At 53.4% G+C, this 21130-nt stretch overlaps 2 protein-coding genes across 2 annotated transcripts; both read right to left on the bottom strand.

Annotated features, from left to right (window-relative positions):
* Positions 1–769: 769 nt before the first annotated feature.
* On the bottom strand, positions 770–4936 carry LOC132317737 (cytoskeleton-associated protein 5-like). Its single transcript, XM_059822863.1, is given in 4 exon segments — positions 770–822; positions 1225–1280; positions 1282–1405; positions 1408–4936. Coding segments are annotated over 4 exon segments (3762 nt in total).
* A 6290-nt stretch (positions 4937–11226) lies between these two features.
* Positions 11227–12609, bottom strand: SST (somatostatin). Its single transcript, XM_059822929.1, has 2 exons — positions 12472–12609; positions 11227–11439 (listed from the first exon to the last, which is right to left on the bottom strand). Exons 1-2 carry the CDS (start codon positions 12607–12609, stop codon positions 11227–11229), a joined length of 351 nt encoding a protein of 116 aa, XP_059678912.1.
* Between the last annotated feature and the right edge of the window lie 8521 nt (positions 12610–21130).

Here is a 21130-nt window from a genome sequence, read left to right as displayed (position 1 = left end):
TTCAGGCAGCTCCCAGCTGGTAACCAGGACGCTGTTGGTCTGATGCTTTACTAACCATGAATGTTTTGACTGCTAGAAAATGCCAAGTCAGAAGGAGCCCTGTGGAGGTTGTCTGAGCAGGGTCAGCACCCCAACTGGTTCTCTGCCCTGTGCCCTGTCCAGATTTGCGCACTCTGGGTTCAGTTTTTCCCCAAGGCACTGGTCTCACCCACCTTATGTTTTTAAAGGCTAAAAAGTTGTGCTGTGACATGGAAACATGAAGACTTTGAGCTCTGGAAACAAGCAAACCCTATAGCTGTTCCCTGCAGGGAACCTGGGAGACCCTCTTCCCTTTGCCTGGGTGGGTTGCACATCTCCTGGTCTTAAGACCTATCTCCATTTTGGCTTTGGAAAGAGCAGGAATTCACTCTTCTTACTATTTACCTACACCCCTTGGGGAAGGGATCAGCCTCTGCATGCTCACCCAAGGAACCCAGCCTGAGCTGGAGTGACAGCTCCCTAGGTACGCCCATGCTTTTAATGCTCCCCAGCTGAATACCTGTGCCCCAGCGCTCTCTCTGCCTCACTCTTTGCTCTTCTGAACAGCAGCAACAGAGACATCAATCAGAAGCAGGGAGGGGGTCCTGGGCACTGCAGCCCCCGGGTGCCAGCGCACAGATAATTCACCCGGTATTCATGCTGGAGTTTTTTCTTTATTGGTTTGTGGTTCACGCCATCTGCCCGTTGATGTGTGTGTGGAGGAGAGCTGGCTAGTTCTGATGTCCCGGTGCTATTTCTGCTGGTGGTTCTTCATGCCCCTAGGGACATCACTGTTGTGCAGCCCTGGAAAGGAGGGAGAAACATGACATTGGCATCCTTTGAGGGGAGCTGACTGGCAGGGAGCCTGCCGTGGGCTGTCTTGCTCTCAAGGCTGTGCTGCTGCTGCAGGTGAATGGCAGGTTTTCCAGGTGGCAGGATGGCATCACCTCCTTCTGCTTTATGGTCCCTCCTGGGATCCCTGTTGATCTAAGGGGACATCCTTCCACCTCTGGATACATCCCCAAGGGAGGAGGAAGAAGATGCTCTTTGGTGTCACATAGGTCTACAAGAAGAGGGAGAGGTTTTCTAGGAAAGACTCCAACTTTCCCTCAGGCTATTTTTTCTTACATTTATATAACTCCTCTAGACCCTCCCTCAAACTCTACTTGGAGTAAATTTTGTAGAAGGTTCACTCTAAAACATCACCCGCTTTGCCCTTTGCAACCCTGCAAGCTGCCCAAGGGACCTTCTCTCCTGCTCCTTCTGTTTGCCCCCTGCTTGGCAGTAGGACTGACTGACTTTCAGAGGTAAGTTTCCACCTCAGAGCCAGCTGCATCCTCAATAAGGGTGAGGTGGTCCAGGATCCTGATTCCTTTCAGCTTGCACTCAGCAGAGTTTTCAGGGTCCACAGTGGAAGTTTGTTTGTGCACTGCCTCAGTTTTTCCTTTGAGAGAGCCTTCATGAGCATGTGGGCATCCAGCAGGATTTCATCCAGGTTGATGGTGCTGATGGTGCCTGGGAGAAGCCATGTGGTCCTCCACAGGCACTTGGCCAGCAGGTAAAAAAACTTATCTGGGCTGCCCTCAGCAGTCAGGCTGCCTTGGAGCAGCTTCAGCAAGGCACAAAACATCCTCGTCTGGTCAGATTTTTCCAACACCCTCTTCATGAGGACATTAATGGACTGCATGAGCTTCTGATCTTCCTCTAGGTCTCTGTCCAGGAAATCTAGCATTAAGGTAAAGAGAATGTTCATTACATCCTTAAGCACTTCCACTGAGGCCTCCTGAGCCAGTTTCTTCTCCTGGAAGACACAGTAACAGGCCTGGATGACACAGTTACATTGCAGAATGATTTGTTCCTTCCCCCATTTCTTATCTGCTTCCTTTTGCTGGTTGATAAACTTGAGTGATTGAAAGCTGGCTACAAGGAACTCATTAATGTGCCCAGACATGGTTTCTACTTTGTTCTTCTGTCTCAAGATCTGCTCAATTTCTTTCATTGCCTGGATGCTGGTGTCAGTACCACCAGTGCTAATGCGACAAATAAGGGAATTAATGGTAGAGGTGATTTTATGACATGCGCCATCAGTATCTAAGGAGATAGGCAGGGTTTAGAATTCAGGGATTGTTTCTAACTGAACGATATCCTTCAGTCTAAAGAGATTGTGTTTTCTGGAGACCAGCCTGCTCGCTTGCTCACCTCCATGTGGAGGCAGCATCTGGGGAGCCACATCCACCATACTGAAATTTCCTTCTTGAGAGCAGGTGGGCTTTAGCTTTGTGGGTGCATCTCCTACATGCTGACAGGTGACTTCAGATCTTGTGTTTGAATCATGCTGAGGTTTCTCACTGAAACGCTTTGCTAAAAAAACTCTTGACCTGCCAGGTTCCTGTTTTGCAATTTGTCCAAGCATCCTCATATGTTCTTCAGGAAGATCTCCAACCATTTTGAACAGGGCTTCCCCATGGGTTTTGCAGGCTGTGACCATAATGCTTAGAGCAGCACTATGAACAGCACTATCCTGGTCTCCAAGGAAGGCAGCTATCCTCTTCAAGGCTTTGCTTGGGCTCGGCTCACATACATCCAGGCCATATGTTTCAAGGAGATAACCCATCTCCACCAGGCAGCCTTCCTGCTGCTTAGTGTTATTGGACTTGATGCCTTCCATGAGGAAGCCAAACACCTTCTTAGCTGGATACACCAGGCACATCCTCTTCAGGACAGCATGCACCAATTTAAGAACAGTTTGCCGTGGGTCCCCCATCTTAAGGACCAGGTATGGGAGGAAGGAAAAGGCCTCATTGTCCCTCAGCTGGTACTTTTCTTGGATCAGCAAGGTTAGCAGCAGATTGAGGTAATCTAGGCTCTTGATAAGTACCCATGTGTTGGAGTCAAAGAAACGCAGGGTGAGCCATTTCAGGATCAGGTCCAGGCAGCTGATAACTCCTTCCTTCTCTGCCTCTAAGTGCCTGGCCATGATGGCCAAGGCTTTGATGTGGTGCGGGAAGCTGGAGTGGAACATTTCCATCTGGAAGCTGCTGGACACACAGCTGCTCATCTGAGCTTTCAGGTGCTTGACATACCTGTCGCTGGGAGCAGTGAAGTTCCACTGCAGCACTTTGCTGCCTTTCTCATCCCTCATTCTCTGCTCTTTCCCCTTGGGGACAATGATGAAGATAGGTCCCAGTTTGCTGACCTCATCCTTCAGAGTAGAATTCATTTTTGCTTTTCCCTTGCCTGCACCTGTGTCTTTAAGGACTGCTTCTCCTGACTTGGGCTCCTTGGGACCCTGCTTCTCCTCTCTGCTGGTTTTGGGTGCTGGCTCTTTAGCTGATGCTTGTGAAGACAAGGCTGTTGCTGCAGGTGGTGTGGTTAGAACAGAGGGGAAAGTGGTCATGGTGGTGACTTTAGGGTGTCTGGAAAGTGACTTAGCAGAAGCAGGGGGCTGGGCTGATAGACTGTCATTGGCATTCTCTAATATAGCAAGTATGTGGACCTTTGCAGCTGTCTTTAGCTCACTGGTGGCTTCTGTCATCTTCTCAAAGCCAAGGTGCATTATGAAGAAAGGCAGGGCTGCCTGCGAGGCTGTCTGCACGTTCCTGTTGCTGTCCTGCAGGGAAGAGTAGAGGTGAGGCACACACCGAAGCAGGTCCGAGGGAGCTGACTTGAGGGTTGGCAGCTGTTCAGCCAGCCACTGCACCAGCTCTTGCTTCTGTAACGGCATTTCTTCACCTAGATCTTCTGAAATGTCCTGCCCATCCAGCCACTCCAATATGTTCATCTGTGCAGCCCAGGCATTCATAGCAGCCAGGGCGGCAGCCCTCATGCTGCTTTTGCTTTCCCTAAACAGAGCAATGAGGGGAAAGCCCAAGACCTTCATGTGCTGTTTGATGTTTGAACCCATGGCTGTGGAGAGTTGCTGGAGGACCTTCAGGGCCATCTGTACCAGGGTGGGGTTTGGGTTGCAGAGACAAGCCCTCAGGGCTCTTGGGAGCTCTCCTATGTTTGGCTGGATGAATCTGGCATCCTGAAGGATGCCTACAACCTCTTCCAGTCCCTCCCTTTGGATGGTCCAGTTCTTCTCCTGCAGCTTTGACACCAGCTCTGGTGTGATCCTGTCACCAATGTCTATGGCTTCAGTCCTTCTGTGATCCCCTGGGTCCTCCTGGGCACCGTCATCTAGGCATGGCTTGGGATTGGCACGACTGGGAATTGGTGGGACCTGTCCATGCAGCTTCTCCAGCTCAGCATCTATCTGGGGAAGAAGGGGCAGCTCTTCACTCTCAATCAGTGCTCTCAGTGGGTCTCCCATGTACAGGTAAATAACCCCCAGCAAGGTGATGGCTGATCTCTGCACACCTGAGTGAACGGCAGCAAGAGCGATCTTCAAGGTATTGACCAGTGCCTTGGCGTCCATCCCTGCAAAGCCAAACTCCAGAACTGCATTTGACAGCCAGTCCAAGATCTTGGAATGGATCCTGGATTTATTCTGTGAGAAGGCCAACAACATAGCTGTCTTTGCAGTCCAAGGCAATGAACACGCCTCTGCTATAGCTGTCAGGGCTCCTTGAGCGTTGTTGCTGCATAACACATCTCCCACCATTTCCACCACACTTTCCAGGACAATTTGAGCAGATATTCTAGAGAAGTCCCCTTTCTGGGCTAGCAAGGTGATAGTGTGAAGTTTCTTCTGCATCACCTGGAGCTTTGTTTCCTTGTGTCCTTGTGACAGCAGTCTCACCAGGGCTTGGCATGGTATCTCACTTTTCTTCATCTCCCTGACAGCCTTCTGAAGGGTATCCATGCTGGAAATCCTCTCTTTCCAATTGTTGCTTTCCAAATGCTGTATGCAGGTTTCAGGGAGAACAGCTGCCGCCTTTTCCCTACACTCTTCTGCTGAGAGCTCCGTTTCAAACATGTTGCTTGAGCCCAATTTTCCTGTTTGCTGTTGGCCTCTGTCCTTCCAAGGGATGGTGGGTTTCCTTCCAAGGACCCTAAACCAGGAGCAAAAGAGTATTACTGGGCAACCCTGCTGCTACGCCATGCTGAGAGGATGGAGATGTTAAGGCAGCAGCTTCGGGCCCCTGCTGGCAGGGTGCATGGAACCCATGGAATCACCCCGGAGAGCACTAGCCATTGTGAAGTTGGTGCGACCCTGACTGTGCCCGGGGGACAGCTCGCGGGGAGTCACACTGGTGTGGTGGTGTCCCGTTGCCACAAGCAGCTACTGCTCTTCCCACAGCCGGGCTGAGACTCCAAGGTCCGGGACCACTTCTTGCAGCTGGGAGGAGAAGACATCAGCACAGGTAACACCACCTCCAGCCCCCATTGCCTCAGGGGTTGTTTATTCAAGCCGTGGAAGGTGCAGTCTCCTGCAGCCTGGAACTCTCATATCTGGGAAACAGTAACTGCCACACGTTGTGCCAAAGTGCCACCACCACGGGCCATCTGGTCTCCTGAGCCTTTAAGTGGTCATAGCCCTTCCTCCCTCTGCCCCTGCCATTGTTGTTTAGACAGTGAAGTTTCAGAAGAGCTGAGTGAATGAGAGTTATTTTGGATGCTGAACAACAGCAAAAAATGCTGGGGGAAGAAGATTTGGATGGAAGCAATTTCTTTCAGCTTGCCTAAATGCCTGCTGCATTTAGCCCTAGACAGAACAGTTCGCTTACTTTCATATTATTTAACTTCCTTCTAACCGATTAAAAATTGGCAACTCTGAGATGAGAAATGCTCTTTAGAAATGAAAAGCAGGCAGTTTGGGGGAAAATCTTTGTCAGTGCAGCAGCACTGCCTGCATCCTCACACGGCTCTGGCCCCTGAAAGTGCTGCTCCATGGAAAGCCCCTCTTTGCAGGACCCCTGTCTCCAGCCCATCTCCCTGTGGTGAGGTTGTAGCCAGAGCTCGGACAGTCCCTGGCACAGAGGACACCCATCCTGAGCATCTGGTCTTGCAGATACAGACCATAAATAGGACAATTTGTGCTCTTTGGCTCTCTCTGCTGGCTGCAGTGCACCCCATTCCTGGGCTTGTACTCAGCACTGTCCCCCCACGTTGCACCCTTTGGGGAACGGGCTGGCGTGGGGAGCAGTGACGCGGGGAAAGAAATATTGTATTAGAGCCTCTGAGAAGAATCTCAAACCGTGACAAAGACAAGAAGTAAATTAGGGAAGAAAAGAGGTGGCAGCGAAGATTTACAAAAGAGTCTTGCAAACGTGACAGCCAATTTCCAGGGGGATCCTTTTTCTTCCTTAAACCTCAGCCCTGAGCAAAAGGAGAGATTTTCCTTGAAGGCAGAACACAGAGCTGTGTAAGGGAGCAAACGCTCTACCTCAGGGCACAGCAGCACCGGGCTTATTGCCGGCCGGGAGGGATTCATCAACTTCTGCTCTGTGCCTGGGGGAATCCCCTAACAAGTGTTGAGGGATGAGCAAGGGAGGGCCCGGGAGCATCTCTTGGCTCACCTCCTGGGAATGCTTTGCCAGGGCTGGAGGCCAGGACCGCTTCCTCCTTCCACACCGCAGAGCCCAGCAGGCTGCCGGCTGCGAGAGCCAGCTGCAAGGGAGGGGGAGGCAGGCAGCGGAGCGCATCAGGAGGGATGCTCTGGCATTGTGGGGGGGGCGAAGTCCCTCTCTCCCTGGTCCAGCAGCCAACGCGGGTGATAAAGTTTGGATTTGAGTGCATCATGTTATGCTTTCTCAGGGAATCTCTCCATAGGGAATGTCTCCATAGGAAATAGTGGGAACCTTCATTAAATTACTTTTATTAATTGAATGACCAGGTGGGTTTCTTTGTCAGATAATGTTGGAAATACTAGCTCATGCACTATACGTATGAGAGAAAATGAACTTGGTGATTTTTTTGTGAGCTTGTTAATTTTTTTTCTGTTCTACGAGTTGTTTATGGGGTTAGTCTCCTAAGACTGGGATCCGAAAGTCTTCTGAGGTACTCACAGCAACTGGCCAAACAGCTATTCTCAGAAGTGCAATTAGGTGTTGACAAAAAGTAAGAAATAATTCCCTGATAAAACAAAGAAAAAGGAGAAGAAAAAGCTCAGTGTAAGTGAGTTTTATTGCATTATTCTGGCGAGAAGCTGTCTAAGAGTCAGAAGGTGTTCAGAGAGCAGAGAGTACAGTCTGTTCCTTTATCATAATAACTTTTATTGCCTAGGTATAGTTTTCCTCACCCTGGTCAATAAATATCCTGCTGCTTTGCTTTCAGAGAATTAGGACTCAGTTGCAGCAGCGAGTGCTTCTTCCCAAACGCCTGGTGATGACCCATAAGGGGGCTGGGGGTTGCTCTGGGGCTCCCCAGAGGTGCTGGGAGTTGGGCAAGATGAAAGGGAAGAAGATTCCTGCCATGAGAGCAGAGACCTGGGAATCCGAGATGCTCCCGGCGGCTGTGGATCAGAGTGATGGTGTAATGATTGCTAGGAGCCACAGAGGCAGAGTAAATGCAAAGGCAGCGCAGAGCATCTTACAGACTGTTCTGGGTGAAGGGCAGTTGTGCCCATGGGTCCGGGCTCTTGGCCTTTTCTGCAGAGCCAAAAGGAGTAAGCTGGTGCCAGGGTGGACCCTGGCTATGAAATCTGGATCCCACAAATATTTTCTCTGCACCATGGCTACGATCGCTTCAAGCTGTCTGTCACCAACAAGCCTTACGGGCCAAGGAAGACTTGCTTTTTTTACCAATTTGGGCTGCACATAAAAAAATCCTGGCCTGCTTGCTAGAGTGAATGACCCTCCCTGGCATCGTTACTCGGAGAGTTTGCTGCTGGGGCTGGTTGAGAAGCTCATCACTGACTTCCCACCGGGGGATGTGTGTTTCCAGGCCTTATACAACCTTTTCTGGTTTTCATTAAAAGCAACTCTTCTGATAGCAGTCTCAAGCCCTTTTATGTGGTTCCTCATGGACATTTCCCTGCACTGCCTCCGATGAATCACCAGGTTGAAGGTACCTGCTGGAATGTGGATTGCTCTGGGTCTGCCTGTGACAGCGAGTGCAAAAGGGGAGATGAATCAGCCACACGGGGATCATCACAGCCCCTAACCTCCCCCAGGCCCATGCTGAGGCTGCTCCTCCATGGAGCCTCGGCTCTGAGCTGCAGAGGACATCGCTTAAAAACCTCTCTCAAAACCTGCTCCCTCCTTCAGCAGTTCTGGCCTGTGGGAGCTGACCATACCTATGTGCTTATCCCAGATTCAGCCTTCCCCAGCAAGAGATTTCCCAGCCCGGGACACTGTTCCATGGCTTTGTGGCCAGGGATTAAATATAGCCATTTAATCTCTTTACCCCATAATTCGCACCTATCAAAGAGAAGCAGTAAGTCTTTCTTTGTCTTTCTAGTCTCTTTAGCTCAGCAGGGCAAGACCACATCTTGCGTTGTGTTTGTATGGCTCCCAGCACCTGGGATTGCTGGCGCTGCCGCAGTGCAATTACCTGTGGTAATACTGTATTTAATGCCCTGGGAGCTGTCTCCTCAGACTCTGGGAGCTCCGGAGTTGGCGGAAGGAGCAGGTTTGTCTTTCTGCCTCTAAACTGAGGACATTAGCACATGCCTCCCCCAGTATATCTTCATTAAGCTTTGCAGAAGCTGCCGTGATGTGACGCAAGCTGTATTGCTGAAACAGGCTGGTGTAACATGTGAATCACCGTCTTTGATTCCTGCTTGTGCTTGAGGATCATCTGCATCCCTATTTGTGATGGGTTTCACTCCAGCAATTGGCAGGATTAAACTCCATTCAGAAGCACTGGCTGAGCATAGTGACCAAGAGAAAAAACCTCAGGCGAGTAGTGGTCTATTTATATCCCATGAAAGATGGATTCGGTGCGTAAGAATATTCAAGCCCCTGGCACCTCCACCCCCTTTCTGTCCCTGTAGCTGCTGTCTTGAGGCTGCCTCAGCACTGAAGAATTAGTTGCTTTTTGAAAGCTAAGTGGAATCTCAGTCAAGACAGCAGTGAGCAGCCAGGGATGGGGAGGTCTCTGTTTTACTGAATCCCCTAAAATCTGCTCCCTTGACGATGCACAGCAGCAAAGGAATCAGATGTGAGCTAGGACCATTGCTGTCTCCTCAGAGAGTCTATCTCTACACATTCAAATGGGGTCCTGTTCTCGCCCTGTCTGCTTTTAGGGCTGAGAAATGACTTACATTACCTGCGCTTCTCAAATGTCTTTTTGGAGGCTTCCCCCACAACAGTGCCAGCCCTTCCCCTCTCCCGGGGTGAGTTAATCCTGCACTCTCCACAGCTGCACCAGGCACAGAAATCCAGGTGGTGAAAAAGGGTGCCCTGTGTGCCAAGGCTCTCCCCCGTCCCCCCGAAGCGCTGGGAGCATCACCGTTCCCTGCCCAGTCTGACACATGCTCAGCTCCAGTACAGAGGGCAGAGCTGGGAACCCCACCAGCACTGCATGCAAGAGAGTGGTGGCCGAAGACTCTGCATTTCCCCACTTCACACCACAAAACCTATACCTCTTACAAGGGAGGAGGAGAGGGGGAGATGCAGGATCCTATCACGGCAAGGCTTCTCCAGCGGGTGCAGGATCCAGCTTCCCCAGCAGCAGCCAGGCAGGGAGCAGGCAGCCCCTAACCCTGCCTGCAGCGCAGGCAGCAGCCACAGCTGCCCTGCTCCAGGGAGGGAGGGCAGCATCCAGTCCTGCCTTTGGGCTCGGAGGGGCCGATGCCAGCAGCTCCCCTGCCCACGCACGTCCCCCGCTGCCCTCGCCTGTTGCCAGTCAGCTGTGGAGCAGCCCAGCCAAGCCCTGTGGTGAGTGAGTGTAGCAGGGCTGAGATTGCCCACTGGCACTGCTATAGCTCCCGATGACAAGGGATTCACCTGCCCCCAACTCGAATCTAACAAACCCCTGCCCACAGGCAAAGCAGGTGCAGACCAAGAATAAAGGCAATGGCCCACAAGCCAAGAACGATGCCCCACAGAGAGCTATGCTCAGCGCAGACCAGAGGCGACTTAACATGCCCTCAGCTGGGGAATCCACCTCCACCGGGGTCATGCTCAGCCTTCCACCCATGAAGATCTCTAAGATCCCCCATTTTTCATCTTTAGTTCACATATGATGGCTACAAAAAATTTGTTACCTTTAGTCCTGAATGTCGAATTTCTCATCAAAGTGACACCTGTCCCCCACACAGGTTGCATGCTCTACGGCTCCAACTCACCCATGATTGCATGCCACGAACCGGCATGGCCAGAAAGGGAAGACACTCTGCAAAAGCACGAAGAATTTCTCTTCCATTAAGACAAGCATGTCCTTTTCCCCATGCTATCTCCTACCTTACTGAACCTTTTAATATTGCCTTTAATGATGATGTAGTGGGTAGAAAAACTGCTGTAACCAGTTTATTAGATGGAGCGGGGCTGACAGCATGGGGTTAACATCTCAGCTTTACAGGGATGCGAAACCTCCTCCTTCGAAGCAGAACAAAGGAAAACTTTCCAAAGGAATCCCAGAAGCAGTGTTTGTCAGGGATGTTGCAAGGAGTAAAATATGCCAGGTAAGAAAACCTTTTAGTGTTTGTGGCTGAGGAGGGAATGAGATATGTGTACTTGTACTGTGAACCACTTTTAGGATCCCCGTTGCTTGGAATGCCCGGCTGTGATTTATAGTGATGTCTTTGGCGATGGGTGTAAATCCTCTAGACTGACTGAAGTGCCAGTGCTGTGGATTTGACTCTGCCACAATTACAGGGATTTAATATCTAAAATACCACTCTGTCTCTAGGTCCCTTAGAAAGACCACAGCAAAAAAAATTAAGAGATACTGTGTGCATGTGCATATGAGTGCATGTGGATGTTTGCTGTTGCTGCCCTGAGACGCAAGGCATTTCGAAGACAAGCAGTTTGAGAGGTGACTTAGGTTTTCCCGTTGACCACCAAGTCTCAGCATCACCATTTGAAACATAAACTTTATTGCAACCAAGAATTAAAAATAGTACAACTGAAAGAGTTGCAGAGTGCATGTCATTAAAGAACTAGTCAGAAATCACAACTCAAGCAAATCGTGTACAATTGGAACAGAAAGTTTTATTAAAACAACTGGAAATCAAACTCAAATTTTCCTTGTTTGTTTAATTTCACCATAACCGTGGATTGTGTATTTACAGTCTTCGCCTCTTGTGGTGAAGGTTCTGCTCAGGGCAGGGGACTAGGAAGAAGGCAGGGATGGATGGGGAGGAGAGGTGGGTTTCAAAAGCTAACAGGATGTGAAAGTTTTCCAGAAGAAGTTCTTGCAGCCCGCTTTGCGTTCCCGGGGTGCCAGAGCGGGGTTTGAGTTAGCCGAGCGCTCCAGCTCCAGTCTCACTTCATCCTGCTCAGCCCCTCGGGACAAGTCCTCAGACTCCAGGGCTTCGTTTTCTGTCTGGCTTGGCTCTGAGAGCAGTTCTGCCAAAAAGTACTTGGCCAGTTCCTTGGGGGAGAAGAGAGAGAAAGAGAGAGAGACCACAATTACTCTTTGGCTTTTGGGGCTCACCACTCTGTCCCTCTAAGACACGTTTGTGCCCAGATCAGAGACATGCTGGACTCTGGAGGAGAAGGGGAGCCCCAGTTTTCTACAGAGCCCAGCCTGACAGCTGCTACACAGCAGCTGCACCTACGAAATAAAGCAGAGCAGAGGAGCGCTGACATCTACCTGGTGTGGGGAAGCGACTGCTGTCCTGGCAGTGGCAGGGAATGATCTCATCCGAGCACCACCTCACCTTTCCTTCCCTTCCCACTGGTCCAGCACACTGTGCTGGACTCAGCAAGGATGCTGCGAGGATGCTGCTAAAGCGACAGGGGAAAGGTCTTTGGGGGAGCTTGCAGGCGAAGCTGAGTCGGGGAACCTTCTAACTGGGGGTTATTTTTCCTCTTGCCTCTCCAAGCCCTGGCTGCCCCCTTGCATGGTTAAACACATCCTCCTGCTGCGCTGAGGCAGCTGCCTTAGTTCAGCGCTCCGGAGAAGCCCTGGAGAGCTTCACCAGCGGCTCTGCCCTTTGCCCTGGCAGCGGCTGCTGCTCATCCCCTGCCAGCACCCAGCTGGGCTGGGTTCAAGGTGGTCTCCCCTTCCCACCCCCAGCTGTCCAGCCTGTCACCCACCGCCTCAGCCCCGGCAGGGAACCAGGGGATCCGCCGGGGAACCGGCATCTGCCGCAAACAACTAGGGTTCTGAAATGGGGTCATTGGGGAGGTCCGGTGAGGAACTGGATGTCTGCACTGAGGGTACTGGGGTGTCCAGCAGGAAACTGGAGGGGTCTGCAGCAGGGAAGCCGGGGGTCTGCAATGGGGGTGCTAGGGGCTCTGGCGGGGAAATGGAGGCTCTGCAGCGGAGAACTGGATGGGTCTCTGGACGAGAAGAGTGCGTCTGCAGCGGGGAAGCGGGGGTCTGAAGCAGGGGCATTGGGGTGCCCAGCGGGGTGCCCGAGGGGCGCCTGCGGTGGCCGCCCCGTCGCGGGGCTCTCACCTGCTTCCCGGCGGCGGCAGCCAGGGACTTCTGCAGGAACTGCCGGAGCCGCGGGTCCGAGGGGGCGGCCGAGACGGTGCCGAGGGCCAGGGCGATGGAGAGCAGGGCCAGGGCGCACTGGAGGCGGCACGACAGCATCTCGCCGGTGGGTCGGGCGCGGAGAGGCGGCGGCGGGGAGGCGCTGGCGGCTCCGCTGCGGCTCGGCTCCGGCGTTGGGGATCTCCTCGCCGCCCGCCGCCTTTATAAACCCTTCTCCTGACGTCATGGCGGGGGCGCCCCCCTCGCCCCACGCCGCCGGGGGTGGGTCCCTGCCCGGGACCGGCGAGGGCCGGGACCGGGGATGCTCCGCTCTGCCCGGGGCTGGCCAAGCGTCCACGGCGCCCCCCGAGTACCCCCCTCCGGCCGCCCCCCGGCCGCCCCCGCCCCCCGGCGCCTTTTCTCGCCAAATCACCGTCCCGCCGGAGCCGCCGACCATGCTCTTCCGCTCCCCCGCCCCCAACCACAAGCCCCCCCGGCGCGGCGGTGGGGGATCCCGGCTGGGCACCCCCCACCCCGCGGGTCTGATCCCCATGCCGGACGGCTAAGCCCGCCCAGCAGTCCCGGTGTCAAAGCCCCTCGCCCTAGCGCGGCTTCCCGCCCCGTCGGGTAAGAAACGGCTGCAGAGTCCGGGGAGCTGGAAAGGGTTCCCTTAAGGGCGGATTTGCCCCCGGCTCCATCAGGGAGTCGGGGATGCTGAGCTGCCCCCAGGGCTCTTTTCTGCCTTCCATGGCTCCTGCGGGGCTCTCTGGCACCGATCCTTGCCCAGACCCTCCCTCCAATCCCGGCCAGCTCCACCGGCCGTCGGGGCAGTTCCGCTGGCAGCCGGCAGCCTCCCGGGAGAGTGCCCCGGCTCTGCGACAGCTCTGCAGCTCGGGGAAGCACTGACAAATCGGTGCCTCGGTTGGGGCGTGCAGGTCCCTGCCTGAGCCTGCAGGGACCCCTGTTCCCGTCCCGGGGTCATTGGACCTGCTGGCCCCGTGGGGGATGCGCCTGTCCTGTTGGGATGGTCGATCTCCCCCACTCTTCCCACCTGCGCCCCTGAGACGGCTGATGCCCACACCAGCCAAAGCTGCTGCAAGCCCCTGTCACCCTGAAGGACGGGCCTCTTCAGCTATCTATCTCCCAACTGGCCGGAGCAGAGCAGGATGTGTGAGGAAGGGGCTCTGCTACCACCCAGAAAACGGGTATCAGGGGCTCTCTGCTGTTTCAATTTCTAGTTGAGGAAAGCCAAAGGCTTGTGGGGACAAGGACCCAAGTACTACACAAAAGTCTCCAGGAATCTCCAAAAGGATGTTTCATTTCATGTTGAATTAACGTGCCTCCCGCCCTTTCAAACCTGGTGCTGCTGGCTGGGTTTGCTGAGGCTGACCTGGGAGCATGGGGCAGGAACCGAGGTGTTCCTGCTCTGCTTTACAGTCCAGCAAGAAGAATTGGTGCTGGTCGCTAGTTCCAGACAAGGCAGACCTCTGGGCTGAACTGGGACTGCCCTCCCTGAATGATGCCTACTTTCCTTTGTGCAGACATCTACAGCCACAGATAGCCTTCATCCTCTGCATCCTCACCAAATCGTGGTGCAAAATGAATGACACCCATGAGAGAAGAAGCCTTCATTTGTAGCCCAGGACATTCTGTGAGTTGGGTTGACTTGTGCTGCTTTTACAGCCAGCTTTTCCCCAGCTGCCTGACCTGAACGAGGCCAAGCCCTGCACTCCTGGGACCTTGTCTGTCTTCTAGCACTGGTGTTGCTCTGGGAAAACTGGTAGAGAGGAGTTAGCCCCTGCTCTGGTTCAGACACATTCCCTTGTTTCAGGCACAGGACACAGCCTCCTTCCAAGGCCAACAGGAGTGATTTGGACCCAAAAAGAGCAGATTGGCTTCAAGGGCCATTGCTCCCAGAGCTTCTCTCTCCACCATGTCCCTGTGCTAGCAGCTGGACCAACATGTCTCTCCTCCTGCAGTCAAAGAAGCAGAGCCAGTCTTGGGCATGGCAAATGGCCAAGGCAGCAAATGCCAGGGCATCAAACATATCCTGGCTGTCTTGCCTGCCTTCAAGAGAAATTTTCTAGGGATGGTTTCTCCCAGCAACAGTAATTTCCCCACTTCTCCCAGCTTTGCCACTAGCAGTAAGCTGGGCTCTCCCAGTTTACTTGCACTGGGAACAGACTGCTTTTGTAGCCCCCAGGCTCTTATCCTTGGCATAGCACAACCCAGCTGTGCCACACTGCAGTGCCAGCCTGGGCCAGCTTTGCAAAGGGCCCCAACTCCCCAGCAGCCCGTCCCAGCTCCCACAGCCCAGGGCAGAGCAGCCTGCTTCGGTGCCATATCGGGGAGGAGCAGAGATGGAAACAGGAGGCAGCACTGGGTTATTTCAGACTCTCCTGTGGCTACTGGAAGCTGTTACCTAATGTCCCCTGCCACTTCACAGGCGACTGTCCAGCCCTGCATCTTTTTGCCATTCAGCTTGTCACTCCAAAGGGAAGGGGACACTGGGAGCCCTCATCACTCCTGAAAGGGGAGGAATGGCTACCAGCTCCCTGAGCTGCCACAGCTATGGATCTGCGCTGATGTGCCGCAGGGATCAGTTCAGTGTCTGATTTCTCAGTGTACAGCTATGGGCTGGAGTGCAGACTTGGACTGCTGCATGGGATGAAAAGCCATGTTACATATCGGCACTGTTAGGACCCATCTGTAAAACAGCATGGAGCTGGGAACTGTAGGAGTTGGCACAGTGCAGAAACAACCTCCTTGATGAGTTCCCCATCTTTCTTGTTTCCTGACAGCTTTGTGCAGGCCAGCAGGACTCAGACACACTTAACAGGATTTTGCAGAGGTGCAGAGCTCAGTCTGAGAGGTGTGGGCTCTGAATGGGACAGCAGGGCTGATTTTAGGAAGCTGGTATTGTCATGCTGGTGTAAAATGGGGGAAGGTATCAGACCTGAGCTCTTAAGGGGTTTTGAGAGGCCATTCTTGATGTCCTGACAAAATCCAGACTGCTCAGTGCCCCGTTCTTCTCCAGTTACCTGCAGCACCTCTGGTGCATGAGTCCGGCCCTACAAAAGACTTTTTTCAGCTCAGGGCTGTTCCTTGCTGGCCCCTGTCCTCACCCACCCTTTGTTTTTCATTTTAACATTTATCCACCCCAACCCTGCCCTGTCAACCTTCCCTGGCCATCTGGCAGTGCAGGGCACCCTGCTGCAGAGCAATAATGCGCAACAGGGCTTTGGGCTAGGAGCAATGTCATCGCAGTTGGGGAGACGCGCTCCCTACAGTGTAGTCCCAGGCAAGCACAGACCCTCAGTCACATTGGGGATCCCTGGTTTTGACAGTCACTCTGGCTACTGTGGCTTTTCCAGCCACATGGGGACAGGGTCTGGAAGACCAGCTTGGCTCTGACTCCACCTCTCTGTGCAGCACTGGAGCTGAGCAGCTGTGCTCCTGCTCCCCCCTCTGCCTGGGGGAGGCTGGAGGAATTACAGCAGTGTCCTCTAGCAACAGGAAAAGTATTACTGCAGGGAAATGTCTTGGATTTGACCCACTGAATGTCAGACACTTACCTGAGGAAAGCAAGAGTGTGCTTGTTTTCTGCTCTCTGGTCCTGCGCCCCATCAGGAGATGACTTGTCTCCTGAGCCAGAGCAGCCTCAGGAAGGCTCTGACGTCTATCTTGACTGTTTTTCCCCTCTCGGGATTTGGCTGAGGTTGTGAGGCTGGTGGAGGCAGGACCAGAGCCAGGGCTTTGGTGGCACTGTTCCCCTAGAAACATCTCAGCCTGTTTAAAGGAGAGAAACTGAGTTCCCATCAGGTCTGAGCCTTGTTGATGGATAAACTGTTGAATGCACCAAAGTTCTTGGTGATTTCAAGTAGCATTTGGGAGAATCACTCTGATCTCCATCTGAAAATTTTTGACATTTCATTTCAAGGAAAATTTAAAGGAAAAAAAACATTTAAACAAAGACGAAAACATGTGCTTTGGTTCAGAAAGCCATCTTGTGCTGATCTGAAGGAACCAGCAATGAGGGACTGGAGAAAGGGCGTCCATCTGCTCTGTACATCTTCGGACTGTCTCCTACTGAGGACTCCTGGGGAAGGGGTAAGGGCAGACCTCCAGACGTCCTTATGACTCTGGCACAGGCATGGAGTGGTGAATAAGTTGCAGATTGATTTACCAGTTCCCCCTCCCCCAGCTCCTCTATGGGAATCAGTGTGCTCTGAATTTTTTTACACTCATTCACCAGCCAGATAAATCCATCATCCGCTCGGCTGCGGTGAAGGCAATTCTGTTCCTTTCTTTCTGCCGCAGCGCTGCAGGGCATGTGGCTTTGCAGACGATTGAATTGCATTGAATTCCTGCTTCCTTACCCCCACGTTTCCAGCTTGCTCCACAGATCCAGAGCAGTCCAGCAATGCCCAGGACTGTGTGCACAGGCTGCATGCTCAACGCTGGACCAGCAAAGCGTGCCCTCTGCTGTCACCACAGCTGCAAGATCGGCTCTCATCGCACCTCGCCTCCCTGGCAATCACCTACGAAATGCTTTCCAGACTCTCTCAGCTCTGCTTTCATGAGCAGGACAGTTTTGTCACGTATGACTACCTTACCAGCAGGGAAACCCCCTTTTTTTTTCTTATATTCTAGCACTCAACCTGGTAGGGCTGAGCTGTGATCTGGGAGCCAGGGCCATGAAATTCCTCATCTGGCTCTGGACATGCAGCCGGTGCTGCGAGGCAGTGAGGAAGCCGCCACAGCCTGGCAGCTGTTGCAGCTTGCCAAGAACCTAATAGAGCAGGTCCCTGCTTGTGGAGGGGTGATGCTGCCCCGGGAGAGAGAAGGGCAGAGCAGGGCAATGAAGCTGGTGAGGGGTCTGGAGCACAAGTCTTATGAGGAGCGGCTGAGGGAACTGGGGTTGTTCAGGCTGGAGAAGAGGAGGCTGAGGGGAGACCTTATCACTCTCTACAATTACCTGAAAGGGGGTTGCAGAGAGGTGGGTGTTGGTCTCTTCTCCCAAGTGACAAGTGATAGGACAAGAGGAAATGTCCCCAAGTTGCTCCAGGGGAGGTTTAGACTGGATATTAGGAAAAATTTCTTTACTGAGAGAGTGGTCAAGCATTGGAATGGGCTGCCCAGGGAGGTGGTGGAGTCACCATTGCTGGAGGTGTTCAAAAAACGTGTAGACGTGGCACTTTGGGACATGGTTTAGCGGGCATGGTGGTGTTGGGTTGATGGTTGGACTTGATGATCTTACAGGTCTTTTCCAACCTTAATGATTCTGTGCTTCTGAGGTACAGATGAGCGGATGAAGAGCAGTCAGTCATGCCTGAGTGATAATGAAAAACAAGAGCTCAATAAGGGGGACAAACTCCTGCTGAATGGTACCATGTGTCCCTGGGACAGGCCACGTGGAGAGCAGCGGTGTCAGGATTGTGCATGGACTTGCAACAACCCATAGTGGTTTCTGGATAAAATGCTGTTTCTGTAATAAAACTTGGGCACAAATCCAAAAGGATTGGACTCTCCGTTAATTACAAGCCTCTGGGATTTCTGCTCCAGGTAGCAAAGTGGGAGAGGAGCCAGGCTGTGGGATTCACAGAGGAGGGATCCTGCTACCTAATTTTTGCCATGTCTCTGTCTAAGAACCTGAGCTATGTTCAGGATTTCTGTTGCTGTTACCTGAGATTCATTCCCAGTCTCAGCCTCCTAGGATGCTGCCAGGGCATCTGTAAGGCTGAAAGCAGCCCCCTTGAAGTCAGCACAAACATCTGCAGAAGCAAAGGTGAACAGGACGAGCTAAGAGCACTACCAGGGTATTTACCTGTACTACTGCAATGAGCACTAGAAGCCACGGATGGGTCTGTGTTAGGGACTGTACAAACAGATGCTGGCCCACACTGTAAGGAGTTACTAGCATAAGGCAAGAGATGACGGATACAGATGGGTAAGCACATGAAATAGCGAAATAATACAGGGTTCTGCTTTCTCTCTCTAACTCTCCTCTATGAACAACAGCTCTGCAGCAAGAGCTTGGGTTTCCCTTCCCTCCGGCTGTCACAGTGGTCCCCCTGCAAAGAGGCCAGGCCAGGAGGCTCCAGGTGGCCATGGGCACATGGGTCCAACCCCACGAACAGGCAGCGGGCATCCCAGCGACACAGGATCCTGCCCGTGGGATGGCAACGGCTCTCAGGCGGCTCCCGGCCAGCTCCAGCTGCAGCCGGTCGTTCCCCACAGCAGATCCACCCCGGGGGCCGGGCTGGCCCTGCGGACAAGCTGCAGGCAAGCACTCGCCTTCTGCCTGCAAACCTTCCCCCGGGGCTGTAAGATTTTCCCCGGCAGCAGCAGATGTCCCAGGCCGGGCTGCCTTTTTTTTTTTTTTCTTTTTTGGACCGATGTCTTTATTCCGGGGACTCCTTGCTTAAACTCCGTCTTCGCCTGCCCTCTCGTGGAGAACCGGCAGAATACAGCGGAGCGCCCCGAACCCCTCCGCCGGCCCCGCCGGGGCGCGCCCGGGGCCGGGGCTGCTGCGGGCGGGCGCCGCGGGGTGCGCCAGGCAGGGGCAGGCCGGCCAGCAAGGCTGCCAAAGGAAAGCAAGCGCCGGCGGTGTCTCTGAGTCCAGCTGTACGCCGATCGAACATCCACACCTTGGAAAGCCACGGCCTTGCTGCCCGCATTTCAGCCTTCCGCATTTTAGGGTCGTTTCTACTCAGCACAGGTTTTCCAGCATCCAAACCGGGCCCAAGGACTAGAGAATAAATCGGTGAATGCAGCAAGAGTTGGGTCTCAGAGGTTCACAGCGTCGCTGTGGGCACCCCCCGAGCCCCGCTCAGCCCCGGGAAACTTGAATCCCCATTTCCCTGCTGGGCCTTCCTGAAGCCTGTGCCGAGAAGTAAAATGGGGAAGGAGCTGGCAGTGTGGCGAGGGTTTTGTTTCCAGTGCAGAAGAGATCTGAAGAGAAGGAAAACTTGACCACATCCCTATCTATTGGGCAGGTCTTTATGTGGGAGGAAGGGGAGACAAGTACCAAAGGAGCTGCTCAAACGCATTCTGGGAATCTTCTTGGAAACCAGCCAGTTTATCGGTTTGTTGTTGTCCTTTCTTCTGAGGCTTGGCAAGAGTCAGACCCTGTATTTGGAGGCAGGTTTTCGAAGGGCAAATAACCCAGTGGCAGTAACCCGGGCAGGCCTGACCAGTTCAATGTTTGTGGGCTCTGCAGCCATAAAACATATCTAGAGCAGCCCTGTGTGTGACTGCTCCCTCGCCTCTGCAAACACTGACTGTGCTGAGCAAAGCTCGCCGACACGGGCTGGCTGTGCCAGATGCCTGCAGACCTCTGCCCCGTGGACAGTAAGAGAGTGATTGCTATCGCTTCAGCTGAACTGCCTGGAAAAGCTGTGACATCATTGTTTTCAAAAAAAAAAAAATCTGTCAGAAGGAGGAAACGCAGCCATGATCCAGGAAAATACAGTATTTATTTTGCAAATGCAGCTGAGCAAGTCAATGGGAAAGCAAGGTTGTAGCTATGCAGCCTGCTTGTCTGGGGCAAGTGGGGTTGTCAGCCCAGCCCAGCCACTTCCAAAAGTGACAACTGCAGTAATCAGAGAGGTAGTGAGCTCAAAGACAGGCAGCTCCCGACGGAGAGGGGAGAAACCTAAGTATGAGTGTCATATGAGGACAGTATGTATGTCAAAACCCCGTCATGAGGACAACCAGCTTAACTAAACGTTAAAAACCTACTGGGGAGAGGTGGAAAGAGGAAGCAAGCGAGGGAGCAAGGTGGGAAAGCAGGTTTTTGCTCTTCCCAATGCTCAGGCAATGCCCCATTTGTTGTCATTTTCCCCCACCCTGTGCCTAACATAAATAAGCTGGCGAGGGCTCATGTTGGGCTCAGTCCTGCCAAGCAGTCAGTGGGGTGTGCGCAGCCTGTGGGGTGAGAAACAGGCTCCTGCCCCGGGAGGATGGACGTGAGGAGAGGTTTTGCGGCCGAGAGGGCCTCACCCCACGAAAAGGCTGCCCCGCAGCAGGCGGGCGCTTGCTGCAGGCTGCCAGGCAGCTGTCCTGCCTGGCCAAATCAAACAGCAAGAGGAGGGGGAGGCTGGCTCCAGCTCAGTGCTCAGCCCTCGCTTTTTTGGGGACTTCTTCATGTGCCAGCAGATCTGGTCCACTGGGATACAAGCCAGAGGAGCTGGGGGTCCTGCAAAGCAGCACTGCAGATTGGCTCCCCCACTTCTTGGCATTTCCCACCCATGCAGGGCTGCTTTGGTTGTCTCATGGCCACCTCTGTCCCACGGTGTGCTGAAAAGCCCATCCTCCTCTTCACCTTCACCTTACTGCAACCCCTCCTGATGCTGCCAACAGCCAGGCCCTCCCCTTCCAGCTGGTGTTTCCAAGCTCCCCCACTGTGAATCACCCCCACCCAAGCCCAGCACCAAACTTATCCATGAATTAACTAAACTAAAAATGAAACAAGCCCTGGGCGGCTCAGACCCCACCCCGGGCCATCTTGAGCAGTGGCCCTGCTGCACGCCAGCGCTGGTTGCAGCTGGTCCTGCTGGTGTTAAGTCAGACAAGCTTTTTGCATGAGGCTGTTTTCCGCAACTAGTGACCTCTCACCAGCAAAGAGCTGCTGGGTTGC

The sequence above is a fragment of the Gavia stellata genome, chromosome 11 (assembly GCF_030936135.1).
Source record: "Gavia stellata isolate bGavSte3 chromosome 11, bGavSte3.hap2, whole genome shotgun sequence".
Taxonomy (NCBI): domain Eukaryota; kingdom Metazoa; phylum Chordata; class Aves; order Gaviiformes; family Gaviidae; genus Gavia; species Gavia stellata.
Note: the sequence above shows the minus strand (reverse complement) of the source record. Positions and strands in the feature narration are given on the sequence as shown.